General features: G+C 34.6%; 2 protein-coding genes across 2 annotated transcripts; both read right to left on the bottom strand.

Moving 5' to 3' along the window:
- Window positions 1–4,434: 4,434 nt before the first annotated feature.
- LOC18599565 (uncharacterized) lies at window positions 4,435–8,966 on the bottom strand. The gene is made up of 2 exons (XM_007029584.3): window positions 8,783–8,966; window positions 4,435–4,705 (listed from the first exon to the last, which is right to left on the bottom strand). Exons 1-2 carry the CDS (start codon window positions 8,929–8,931, stop codon window positions 4,582–4,584), a joined length of 273 nt encoding a protein of 90 aa, XP_007029646.3. The 5' UTR covers window positions 8,932–8,966; the 3' UTR covers window positions 4,435–4,581.
- Window positions 8,967–9,569: 603 nt separating this feature from the next.
- On the bottom strand, window positions 9,570–13,872 carry LOC18599567 (putative disease resistance protein RGA1). Its single transcript, XM_007029586.3, has 2 exons — window positions 11,046–13,872; window positions 9,570–9,884 (listed from the first exon to the last, which is right to left on the bottom strand). The coding sequence occupies exon 1, from the start codon at window positions 13,660–13,662 to the stop codon at window positions 11,050–11,052; it is 2,613 nt and encodes an 870-aa protein (XP_007029648.3). The 5' UTR covers window positions 13,663–13,872; the 3' UTR covers window positions 9,570–9,884; window positions 11,046–11,049.
- Window positions 13,873–14,472: the final 600 nt, after the last annotated feature.

Genomic DNA, 14,472 nt, shown 5'->3' on the forward strand with positions numbered 1-14,472 from the left:
CTATGCAACTTGCATCATATAAATATATAAAAAAAAAGAAATGAATTTTGTGCTACCAAGCTGTGTTTGGATTTGATGGGCCAAAACTTTAACGGGCTTCAATCAATAAAAATGGATTAATTGTTGTAGAAGCATCACTAGTGGGAGTTGAAATGAATCAATAAAAAAAATGATAATGTAATTAGTAAGTTTAAATGGAAATATCATCATTGTTCTAGCCAATATATGTAAGTATTTGCTGAAAAGTTTGTGGTGTCAAGTTCTATTTGAAACCTATCAAAGCGAGTATCAAGTATGCAAGAGATTCACTGTTTACTTCAATACTTAATTAATGAAAATCTTTTCTTTTATATTAATAATTACTATGTATTTGTTTTTGGTCACATCCCTAACATATGATTAACAATCAAAAGCACGTGAATGAATATATTCAAAGAATTCAAATAAGAAAAATACTTGAAATATTTTTTCAAATTTACTGGTTGAAACAGTAAAAGGACAATCGTAGAATGAGTGAATAACTGTAAAAATAGAAGATTATCCAACTTTCTAGATCATAATTAGTAAAGAGCTGATTGATCAATTTGCTGTTACTGCTGTTATGCATACATGAATTAGATAGAAAATCTCTCTTCCTTCCTCACCTTGTCAAAGCAATTGGTGAGCTAATTGGTTGTCTGAATTAGGCCTTACCTAATCATCAGGCTGATTCTTTCTTAAATTAAATTTTCATTGCAGTGACTTTTTCTAAGTTACTAAGTTACTTTTTCTACAAGGTTAAATGCAAAGGATTCAGCCATGATTTTTTTGAGGTTGTGGTCTTGACAAGGAGGAGGATAGGAAGAGAATTTGTGTGAAATGATATTTGTTGCCACTGATTGAAGCAAATAGAATTCAGATTGATTCAAGAAGCAGCCGCGAAATGAGAAGGAAGCTTGGGAAGGACGCAATGAAACCTAATCACACGTTGAGCTAAGTAACTCTGGCGACAGCTTCCTAATCTGCTATTTAAAAATTTGATTTTTATTTTATTTATTCAATTATAATTTTTTTTCTGGAATTGCTTCTTTTCTCTTTTGTTGAAAATATCCATGAAATATTACGAAATTATATATGCTATATGAAAACTGTCTACACTTAGAAGCAGAAATTAGTTTCAAGTGACACGGGCTAGGGAATGTAAAATTAGATGAGCAAACTATAACAGGATTTCAAGTATTATAACTTATGAAACAACAAAATGTCTGATTTGAAAGTACAAGGCATTGTAGGAGTTAATGAAGTTCTCTCCAAAGTCTCTAATTTTGGAGAGAAACAAACAAACTCACCCAACCATAACAGCAACCCCTTGTTTCTTTTGCAGAACTAAAGATGGTTTACGTAAGATGGGCAAAACTCACAATACCCCTATTTGCATTCATGAAAATAATAAACGGAGGAACGAAAAATAAAATTCCCAAGATTTGATACAATCAACAGAACAAAGAAATTACAACTTAACATTCAGGACATGTGGCCAGCCAAGAATATGCCTGCGCTCAATTTTAAGATTTATCCTTTAGATACCGGAAGAGTCCTTTAGTCCACCTGCCGAGAGATGGTGATTTGCCCTGCCAATAATTAACAAGGATTTACAAAAAATTTTTGGAGACAATTGAAAAAAAAAAAATAGAAAAGAAAAGAACTTAACTCGTACCTAATTATCGGACTGATCATTTGCTACATTAAATTGCATTACCGTCGAGATATATACGAGAGACATGAGAAATCTTTGTCCAATCCTCACCCGTCTCCCGTTTGCATCTTTCGTTGAACTCACCCTCTGGCAGAGATGACAATTTTGGGCATTCCTCGATACTAAACATTTCAAGTGATATGTCATTCTGCCATTCAGCTACAGTTGCGAGATTCTGACATTCTTGGATTACCAAGTGCTGCAAAGTGTTGGCTGATCCTACAAGAAGCCATTTGGGTATTGCCTCCAGCTTTGGTAAAACCTCCAATTGCCAATAATTGAAGGGAGCCAAATACACTCCTGATGGGGTAATCTTGATTATCATCGTCTCCTTTAAGATCAAGCTTTTCACAACCAAAAATTATCAGATATTTTAATGCTGTTAAAGATTTTATGCCAGTTGAAAGTGACATCAAGCTTGTGCAAATATCTATCATTAATGTTTCAAGGGACGTAAGGTTCTCGATTCTTTCAACAAATGTTGTAAATTTTCACAAGAAGCAATTACTAAATATAAAAGAGATTTCAATTGCTCAAATCCATTCTTAGTTCGAACCCTTTGCCTCGTACTTATTTTTATGATTTTCTCAATTTTTTCACAATGCATCATCCTAAAGTAATAAAAGATCAAAATTCTTTTTATGCATTTGTGGTCCACTTTGCTGGATTGTTGCTACTGTGCCCAAAATATTTTATTTAGACATTTTTTCAAGTTTTTAAATTAAAATATAAATATTTGATAATAATTGAAGCTTTGACGTTTCACGATTTAATTTATCAATTTTTTTTAAAAAAAGCTTAACCATTAAAGAGAATATTTACGAATTTTTTATTTTCTAAAAAAAACTTTTGAATAAAATTCAAGGTTCAAACTTTGGACAAACATAAAATACAATTTTAACAATTTAAAAACAATTCCATCCATATATATATATATATGTACGTACGTAAAGTGATAGCTTTTGTTGAAGTTGAACCCACAACTTAAAACAAAGTGGACCAAAGAAAAATCTATGAAAAAAGCAAAATGTTGATGACTGATCTTAGCAATCACTTCACCTTAAAGCTGTGGTCCTTGCAAATTTTGAAGAAAAATTGCACAAGATATTATCTCTGTTTTCATCTTTTTTTCCTTTTATACTAAATGCTCTATCTTTCAATTCAATTGTCAATGTTTTCACTTACCTCAACCAAACCTCAATAAAAAACAAAATTGAGCTGCAAAATTAGGCCTGCCATTGCATAAAGGGTTGGGTGGGAGTACTTGAGTTCATTAGCTTCGCTTTGTTGTTATTCTAAATTAAAATCACATGAGAGACAGGCAGATGGAGATTTTGCAAAGCTTTTTTCATGCATAATAAATTCAAGGGTTTTGAATTTAATGTAATTTGGTTAGGATATTAATCCTCTGTGAGAAGAATAATGTTCCATTATCGTGGGCCATGTGCTGGATTCCGATTAATCAATTGGTCTAATGGTTGTTGGGTCCACTTATTTTCTGCCAAATTAATGATCCCATTTTCTGTTCTCTTTTTTTTTTTTTTGTGTGTATTAATTTTATCAATTAATGATATAATAAAAACCATATAAGCTCCAAATCAAAGAACTGAACCCAGGCTATTTTCAATAAAAAATGTTATTATCTCATGTGAATTGGGAAGGGCTAGATACCTATTGTGGAAAGCATGTTTGTTTACTCTTTGATTATTCCTTTGCCAGCCTCACCTCTTCCATATTGCACCTCTTTCCCCACGCAAATAAGGCTTATCCTGAATAAGGCTGGCTACCGCTTCAAGGAATTAGTTTACATCCTTGTAAATGATTCCACTGCCTTTTGCATGTAGACCTTCCACCTTTTTCTTGTCAGGGCAAATCATTCTTGCTCTATGTCGACTGAGATGGATTTTTCAAGTGACCTGTTTTCATGCAAAATTTGGCTTCTTCCACGTATGATTAGATAGATAGAACTCGCATGGGATGAATGATACTGGCTACCAGTTGATCCGTTGAAGAAGACACAATGTGCCTGACAATAGAACCATCCGGATTTTCTCTGTTCGAAGATTGAGATGAAAAGATGGTCATTGAGATGGGGACAGTGGAGTAACAACCCATACATGACCTCTTTTGTTCCCATCCCTAGTCAAGGAAAAGCTTAAGGAAACTGCGCGGCACCCACGACTCTTCTTCCTGGAAGGCCTCTTAATCAAACAAAAAATGGGCGTAAAAACGACAAACTAATTGATCCTGGGTTAAACTTGCTATGTTGTTTACACATAAACTAAAAAGAATGCAGTAAGCAGGCTAAAGAAGTAATAAGAGGGCCCACTCCACCAGCTACAGATGATCACGTACCCGATGAAGGATTATTCAGATCTTTTCATGCATATTTTGCAGCTAAGCTCAACAGTTGACAGCTTTACCTTTTCAGAAAACTTAATACAATTCACAGAGAAGCCAAGTCCTGGATCACCAAAATTTCAGAACTTTTCCTCTTTTTACTTTTTACGTAGAAAAAGAATCTAACGTCTGTCATGGAAAATTTACATTGTGATACATTTAGGCCCGTGGCACATGCTGTCCTGCATCATTGACTATCACTTATTGGGCAGAGAACCACACATTTGCTAGATTTAGTGAAATTCAGGCCATACCAACCCCACAAAATAAATCCAGGAACCGAGAAAAAGGGACATAAATTAGATAGCCAATTCTCTCGTGATATATTAATGAAGGACAATACAAGGACAGTTACATTTATATCAAGAACAGAGGTATTCAGAAATATACAGATTTAATCTTCAGTGACGATTCAGGTGATGATGAGGGGTAGGGGAAATAACACATCAATCATCATCATAAGAGACATGGAAACTGGTAATGCAGCCTAAAGCCTCAGGGTCCTCAGCCCCACAGCAGTCATAGAACTTGGCAGCATACGGCGGATCATCAGGTCTCAATTCATAGTACCTTCAATCAATCCAAAGAGGTAAACAGTAACTAGAAAACATCTGTCCTTATGTCAGATAATTCCGGAAAAATAGTAAAATGTGTTCAATTAACTTACAATGAAACATTATGCCAAAAACAAGGAGAAATTTTCTAATCCGAATAATTTGGCTAACTACATAAACTTCATAAAACTTTATTGCTATAAGAGAGACATGCACATATGCAGGCACACTACAACATCTCCTCATGGCAAACAGTCTGGTGTAGTCACAAACACAAGAAGTCAAGCACATTACCAAATTTTCTCATGGCAAGCAATCCACATCTCTTTCTCGCTCAATCACATGTGAAATGTTTAGTCCAGTATATTTTCAATTGGAAAGGAGACACATGTAAAAGCAAAGATATCTATTCTACAGTATGACACTGAATCACTTCTAGTCCATTATATATTCAACACAAAATATGAAGGCAAGATAACATTCTTCTTTCTTGGGTAACCGTATTTTCTCATCAAATTTGAGACAAGCCATTCTCCAATTGAACCTCAAAATCATTATCAGGGACTTCTAGACTAAAGACAGAAGACAGAGAAAGCTCTATCCTTGCCAAGCACCTATTCCTAAAACCAGGACTTCTATGGGAAGTTCTGACAACAACCTGTTAAAAATTACTTTTAGCTCATGTATACAGTTTTGAATTTCCATAAAGTCTCTCAACATTCATTTTTGAACAAAACATTATTTAATTCAGTTTGATATAGTCATCATCTCCTCTTTTCTACTTCAGATATTCATCTCCTTATAATCACTTTAAGGAATTATCTCCACCATATTTAGTTCCGCAATCTCTCCCTCTCTACAATCACAGTCACACATATTGTAGAGTACCTCAACTACATGAAAGCGAGTTCAACTGCAATGCAAACTGTTACATTGATTCATTCTCATTACAGAACTGAGAAATGTAACTTTCTACAAAAGAGAGAGAGAGAGAGAGAGAGAGAAAGAGAGAGAGAGAACATTTACCAAAATTCCGTCACAGAAGATTGTAGATTTGAATTTTTAAAAAAAAAAAAAAAAAGAAGAGGGAGATTGTATGAAACCTGAAAGCGTGTTTCATCACCAGCCATATTAAGTTAACATAAAAATATGTAGACGTGGTCTTGCCAAAAGAACAATCAGAAGTAGCCGGCTAGCAGCCGTGGGGATACGCGTGATTAATGATTAGATTAAGAAAGCTGTCTGACATCCAAAGTTCTGAAAATGTCAGGGTGGACTCTTGGAGACATATGGAAAACACAATAGTTGAAGAGCATTGATGAAGACCCATTTATTAACAAAAATCTTCAAGTTCTAGTGAAAGAGAGAATTGATCCTAGTATCTGTACAACCATTTAAAAACTTCACAAGCATGCTAGATGGCACCTTCTGGTAGTAGTTGTCTAAAGGTGGTCCATTAGTTTTTGCAACTATGGTGCCCTTGCTCATGTCGGTGAATGTGGTGGTAACTTTAGTCAGGATGTTTAAATGGTTGGACGGTATCAATCACCAAAAGGCAAAGCAAAAATTTGCTTAGAAGAAATACAAATCCAATCCATGCTAATCTAACATTTTGATTGCACGCTTACACTCTGTATGGAATGTAATGTACTAAGATGAACTTACTCATAAATGGCCAAGGGAATTCATGAAAATAGTTAAAAAAAATAGTTGACTACACTATACTCATGTTACCATACAGCTTAGATATATCGCTTTTGCCAATCAGCTTGCTGATATCTTCTCTAAGGCACATCCACCAGGTTGTTTACATGACTTGGTTTCCAAACTCAAGCCGGTTTCTATTTCACCATCTTGAGATAAAAAAGGCAAGTTAATGCATGTAAAAATTTGGTATAATTTGTAGTCAACCATCCGTCATACTAAACCAAAAAACACTGTTTTTGAGTTGGTTTGGCATAAAAGCATCCCGCTCACTACCTCACTTTTCTTCTGGAAAGCATTACATGAATCGATACCTATGGATAGCCGCATGAAGTCTAAGGGGTTTATGCTAGCTTCAAAATGTGAATGTTGCAACTCGGAAGAAACCTTAATGCATGTACTATGGCAGAGCCCTCTGGCACAACAGGTTTGGAATCACTTCTCACAATTCTTTCACATCTCAATCATTCAACCACAAAATATTTTGCAGGTAGTATGGGCATGGTTTCACTCAGGGGACTATACAAGGCAGGGTCATATGCAAACTTTGATTCCAATCTTCATCTGTTGGTTCTTATGGGTGGAATGGAATGATGCTAAATACAGGCAACTAGGGATGTATTCCCAATGTGTCATATGGAGAATTATGAAGCTGTTGACACAACTCCATAAAGGTAACCAAATGGAGAAATGGCAATGGAAAGGTGATTCGCAAATAGCAAAACTGTGGAACATAGAATTCCCAATCCATTATTCTAAGCCCCCACAGATAATTAGATGGATAAAAAAAACTGTGGAACGTAGAATTCCCAATCCATTATTCTAAGCCCCCACAGATAATTAGACGGATAAAACCACGGTTCAATGAAATAAAACTGAATGTAAATGGGAGCTCTAAATATGGCCAGGATGCCACAGGCAGTGGAGTAGCACGTGACCACACAGGTGAACTCCCTTTTGGCTTTTCGGAACACTTTGGTCCCCAAAACTCTCTCAAAGCTGAATTACTTGCAATTGTGAGAGGACTCAGTTTATGTAGTGCACATAATTTGCCGAATATTTGGATTGAGATGGATGCCAAAGTAATAGTCAATATGATAAAGGACAGCAGTACAGGTTCCCATGACATCTGGTATGTCTTAGTATCTATCTGCAAATATTTGCATCGTGTTTTCTATAAGATTTCTCATATTCATCGTGAAGGTAACCAAGCCGCAGACTTTCTATCAAATAGAGGTTATTTACACGAAGGACTTAGAGTATTCAACCAAGCTGAAGGCCAATTAGAAGGTATGCTCAAGTTAGATAGAATTAATCTCCCATATGTCAGAAGCAAATATATGTAAGGGAGTAGTACTCCTTATTTATTTTTTGTTTTTAGCATATTGTAAAAGAGTAGTATTATTTTCCTCATGCTTGAACAAAAAATCTATAAGGAAAATAATACCTCTATTAGGACGTTTTATTTTTATTTTTACTTTAAAATCATTTCTTGTAACAAGGGTTGTATTACAGTTCTTACACATCCATCATTATGCAAGGAAAGTAGTACCTCTTTTAGGAATTCCTTCCCATATGTCACAGGTAATTCTGGAGGTAAGGTTTATATCCCTGCCATTATGTACTTAATTTTCATTATAAGCAATAACACATTAACAGCGTAGCTGGGTCCTGCGAGAATTTCCAACATAAAAAAAACATATTTATTAACTTGCCTTATTTGTATTCAATTGTTAGTGGTAAGAACCTCACTCATGCAACAGACACAAAAAGCAGAAATCCTAAGGAAATCTAAAGTAACTGAAAAACTAACCTACTCCTTCAATTGATTTATCAAAAACAAAGGAAATGATGGTGTTTGCTTACTAAGGACTTCGACTTAAAAGGTTCCTCATTAGACTGAGCTGAGTTCAATCATCATCCTACAATTTGTTGATTCTCATTTTTTAGAACCAATTCAAGCTCGGAAAGCTTGGAAGCAATCAATTGACAATTTATAGCCTAATTTCCAATAATTTTTTTGATGAATTTTAAATAAAAATTTAGTAACAAAGCTAAAAGTAAAAGAAAACTACACAATAGATAAAGAAGGGAGAAGTCATAGCATTCAGCAGCAACTTGCATTCAAAAGAATCAAAAGGGAATACAAAATCATGAAAATAAGAAAATGGGTATGAATCATTTCTCAGGTACAAGCGGATAACAATTCAATTAAATAACATATAATTATAAAAAGCATTCAAATTAGGCAAAAGGGTATCCAAAATCAACCCCACCCCCCCAGAAATTTTTTTTTTCTTTTAAAAGTGCCGTTCAAGCAGAAAGACTCGATTGTAAACACAAAGAAAGACATATAGAAAGAGAGAAAGAAGCGGGACTGGGAGGGTACCTCTTTTGGTCGTCATGACGACGACAAACAAAGAAAGAAGGGTGGAAACGGCAAGAAGCGGAAGTGTTAGAAGACGCAGTGTAGCTCTGCTTGCATCTCTTGCACATCTTTTCTGTTTCTTTCTCCATTTCTCTCTTCTTCTCTACCATGGGTGCGGCCTCCCTCTGCTTTGCATTTTCGCGGACTTGTATTTTTGTATCTGTGTGTCTCGGGCCCTCGGCCCACAGATTTTTATGTTTATTCTTTTTGCAATCCTTCTCTAAAATAGAAACCCGTCCTTTCCTTTTTTTTTTTTTTAATTTCTACATTTTTAATGTAAAATAATATTTTAACAAATCAATTATTAAATTCAATAATATATTCGTACTCATACAATTTTATTTTTTTATAAAATTAAAAAGTAAAATTTGGACTTAACTCTTTGTAACAAAAACAAAATATATCTCACTATTAAATCAAATTATCAAGTGCAAACTCATTTAAAGTTTTCAAATCAATATGATATTTACGTGTTTTCAAGTTATCTAAATTAAATATAATTAAAAAATTAGACTTAACATGTATTTGATAATCTCAATTATTATCTCTTTTTTTATTTCTATATCATACTTTTAATATATGTACATAAATATTTACGTGTAAATCCTCTTTCTTCTTCATAAAAATAAAGCATTAAAACATAATTTATTACATGCATTAGTCTTTTATTCATTCAATTTTTTTTTAAGGAATTATAACCTTTAAAACAACAAAATGTCAAGTAGAAGGCATTCAAGAATTGAAGAAGTTATTTTGGAGAAAAACTAAATATATATAAACATAGATCACCCAACCAAACCAAAACAAACCAAATTTTGAATCCAAAGGCAATACAACAAACCAACAAATAAAGAGTAGGGATAACAATCCAAAGCAAAGGAATTTAAGTACATAAACAAACATCAAATATATATGTTCATAACACAAGTAGGTAGATAAAATACAAGCCAACAATTAGGAGAAATGAGAAGCCAAGCCCAAGCACACCCCCTCCTCTCTATTTCAGGGATTACATCGACCGAACTTCCATCCAGTCCCAATACCAACAAAATGGAGATATGCCCTGCCACTCATTCACAAGCCAAATTAGGAAATTTCCCAAAATTAAATGTAACTTTTACCAATTACTCTCACAAGAGAATGTTACTTTGTTTTAACTTTTACCATGTACTATTTGCTTCAATGGTGTTTTCATAAAATAACAGTGTCAAGGAAGTACTAGGCTACTAGCTAGTAAAAACTTCAATTAATATATTTCAATGAAAAATTAAAAGCAATACCCTAAAAAAAACTATTAAAACATCATATATGTGAACATATTCTTTTTTTTTTATTATTCTGGGGGAAGGGGGAATACTAATGCCTTTTCTTATCCAAGAATGAATATATATTTTTTTAAGTTTTGAAAGTATATTTCGTGCTTCGTTTTTATAAAATGAAAACAATAAATAATAAAAGACCAACAACCACAAAAATAATTTCAAATGAAAATAAACCCCGTCACAGCTTAAAGATTTTGTTTTTTTTTTTTTCTCTTTTTGACGAGGAAAAGAATATTCGCACACTCAACTTTTTAGTTAAAAGATAAATATGCTTACTGTTGATCCAATTGTTTAGATATTTAATTTTGTTTTGGTTCCTTGTGAAATAATAGTGATATTAATACCTAGGCATGTAATAACACATCACTACTACTAAGCTGATCATACTAACTAGTTATGAATCTTAAATGAGATTTATAGACTAACAATACTGGCCCAAAATATAGAAGTTTTGTACCAACAAAAAAATTGTAAAATTTAGAAGTTCTAAAGGTTTAAAAAAATTTAAAATTGCTTCTTAACTTACGTACATCATGAAGTCAATCAATGTATAAATTGAATGACAACACACCACGATAATCTTTCATTAGGCGTAGATGTTTTTGATAGACCCTATCTAGTATTCTTACTCTTTTATTTGGAGATATGTTTGGTATTGTTTGGTCCAGGATGATGTAATTTTGATTTAAGTTAATATATTTTCATTTTTATAAAAAAAAAACTTTTATATATCATCTATCTGACATGTTCTAGAAAAAAAATACCGTAAGTACGTATTATTTACTCCGTTTTCCATTTTATATGTTATTTCCTTTTACACTTCAAATAAAAAATATGAAACGGTGGAAAGCAAATTACAAAAAAGAAAACGAAAGAAGAAGAGAGAAAATATTAGGTCTTACCGAATCATGGGGCCGATGATTGTTTAGATGAAACTTCATCACCGTCCAGAAATATACGAGAGACATGAGCAATGTTGGGCCAATCCTCTCCGCTTTCCGGCCTGCATCTTTCACTCAAAACAGGACAATCTTGAATCCACAGTTCTTTGAGGCGCTGCATCTTTTCTGGCAGAGTTGATAATTTTGGGCAATGGATAATCGCAAGCGTTTCAAGTGATGTGAGATTGTGCCACACTGGTAGGGTTGTGAGGTTCTCACATCCTCCAATGCTCAGGTGCTTTAAAGTGTTGGCAGATCCTCGTAGAAGCCATCGGGGTAGAGCCTCCAACTTTGGTAACGGGCCACTGATCCATAATCTTTGAAGACACAAACCACTACCAACGAGGTAGTCTTGATTATCATCTTCTTTCTCTTTGAGTCCCAGTGTCATATTCAGATCCAGCTTTACACAATCCCCAATCATTAGAGTATGTAATGCAGTTAGATATTTCAAACCATATGGCAGTGATATCAAGTTTCTGCAACCATAAATACCTAATAATTGAAGTGATGTGAGGTTCTCAATCCCTTCAAACAAATATTCCAGATTTTTACAATCACTGATATACAAATATCGAAGAGATTTCAAGCATTCTAATCCACGCAGAAGCTTTTGTTTTGTCGTTAGTGTCAAAGCTCTAAGACTGATAAAGTATCTCATATCTCTAGGCAACTCTTCAAGATTGTCACAACCATTAAGAAATAGGGTTTGCAAATTTTGCAACTTACAAATAGAGTTCGGAAGTTTCTTAATGTTGAGATTCTTGGATAGGTCGAGATACCTTAAATGCTTCAAATCTCCAATCCTTTTGGGCAAAACCTCAGGATTAGATCTTTCTAAATCAAGCACCCGCAAATGTTGGAACCTATTGAGGCATGCTTCAATAGAGGATTTGTTGCTAGGACCTATATCCGTATCTGCACACCTAAATGAGCGCACACGTCCTACTGTATTAAGGAATTTAAAGTCACTTTCTTCAGGAGAATCAAAGTTAGTAAGGCACAAATGTCGAGCTCCGTGGGCAATATTTTGCTTGGAAGGATTTATTGTACAACACTCATTTCTTGCTACTAATAGTGCAAGATCATGTAAAAGATCATGCATTTTAAATACAAACACACCAGAGCCAAACTCATAATCTTGGAAAAAACACCTTGACGCTAGATCGTTCAAATACTGCCTCCCAATATCCTCCAGATCTTCACTGTTTTTGGAGGGCTGAATAAGACCATGAGCCATCCAAAATTGAACTGTGTCAAATTCATTAAAGATATAATCCTTTGGAAAGAGTGAACAATAAGCAAAACATTGCTTCAGATGAGGAGGTAGTTGATCATAACTTAGTTTTAAAACAGAAAATATTTCATTTTCTTTTTCCATTAATTCCCACATCTCACTATCTTTCAATCGATTCCACTCACCTTCTGAAAATTTGGAGAAAAGTAAACTCCCCATTGTCTTCACAACCAAAGGAACCCCTTTGCATTTTCTAACAATTTCTTCCCCAATTTTAACAAGGTTCGGATGTCGCTTCTCTTCTCCTTCCTTGAATGCAAATTTGAGAAACAAAGATAAAGATTGGTCATAAGGAAGACCTTCCAAATTGTGCGGAGGGATTGTGCCGACCATCTTTCCAACTTGGTTACTGCGAGTGGTGACCACAATTTTGCTTCCATTAGCTCCTCCCACTAACAATTGTTTCAGTTCTTGCCATTTTCTATTATCCTCATTCCACACATCATCTAAAATGAGTAAATACTTTTTACCATTCAAACAATGACGTAAAACCCTCTGTAATTGCTCCAAATCCATGTTACCAAGGTCTCCATCACCCTCCTTTCCAGCTTTAATAATTTTCAGAACTAATCGTTTCAGATCAAAATCATCTGAAACACACACCCACATTGTCAACCCAAAATGCCCATCTACCCTTCCATCATTGAACACCAATTTCGCAAGGGCGGTCTTCCCAAGACCTCCGATTCCAACTATGGGAAGGACGGAAATGTCTTCCTCATCAGCTGGATCTTGCATTAACATTTTTATGATTCTCTCTTTCTCTTCATCTCTGCCAATGACCTCCGATGCCTGCACAAAGGAGTGGGTCTCCCTGTCCAAGCGCACCACATGCCCAGGGCCATCATGTCTCTCAATGAGATGAAAATTATTTTTCAAAGCAGCAATCTCAACGAATCTCTCAGTAACTTTTTTAATCTTATGCGCCAACTTAAACCGAAAAGCAAGTGGGTTTGAGCTTGAAAAGAAATGACTTACCTTCTTTCCGATGCTCCTCTGTTTCACAACTTGCTTCCGCAGTGCTTCGATTTCAAATTCATCCAACACATCATCTGCATCATAAGAGGCATCCCTAAGCTCTTGAAGCCAAACCCGCAGCTGATTGTCATGAGCCTGTTTTTCTTCAGCATCTAAAAGCACGGCTTTGATGGTAGTTAAGGTCGTCTTAAGCTTTGCAAGGTCACTCTGGACACCCCAAGCTAGGCGAATTTCTTGATATGCAATATTGGCTAGTTTTGAAAGGACATTTTCAGCAATGTTAAATGCGAAGGATTCAGCCATTATTGGAGGGTGGAAATTGTGCTATGCCTTCTGCTGATGAGGTTTATTGATAGAATTAAACAAGGAAGTGTAAAAGAAAGAAAGAAACTGTTGGAGAGGAAGAGAATTTCTACGAAATGATGTCTGTTTCAGCCGACCATTTTCGACCAATAATGCAGGTCGAACACAAAGGAACGAAGCAGCTAGGAAAAGAGAAAGGAAGTGAGAAAGATGCAAGGAAAATTAGACGTTGACCTCGAAAAGAGAACGGAGCAATTGGGTGTGGTCCTGCCACGTGCAAACTCATGTTAATTAAATACTGAAATATATTTTCAGAAAAATTAAATACTAAAATACAACAATTTGCCATACAACTTGCATCGTTGCAATAAAAAATGGAAGGACTTCTGTGCTATCAAGCTGTGTTTGGGATTTGATGGGCCAATACTATAATGGGCTTCAATCAATAAAAATGGATTAGTTGTTTTAAATGCATGCAAAATAGGAGTTCAAATGAATTAATAAAAAAATGATAACGTAATTAGTAAGTTTAAATGAAACATCATCATTATTCTAGACAATGTTCATAAGTATTTGCTCAAAAGTTTGTGGTGTCAAAAGTTCTATTTGAAACATATCAAAACAAGTATTAAGTATGCAAGAGATGTACTATTTAGTTGAGTATCAATAAACTCATAGTTCAGTATCTAATTATTGAAAATCTTTTCTTTCCTAAGAATAATTACTATGTATTTGTTTTGGGTCACATCCTTGACATATGGTTAACAATCAAAAACATGTTAATGAACTTTTGTAGAGAATTCAAATAAG

Source organism: Theobroma cacao, chromosome 5 (genome assembly GCF_053813885.1).
Source record: "Theobroma cacao isolate CCN51 chromosome 5, ASM5381388v1, whole genome shotgun sequence".
Taxonomy (NCBI): Eukaryota; Viridiplantae; Streptophyta; class Magnoliopsida; order Malvales; family Malvaceae; genus Theobroma; species Theobroma cacao.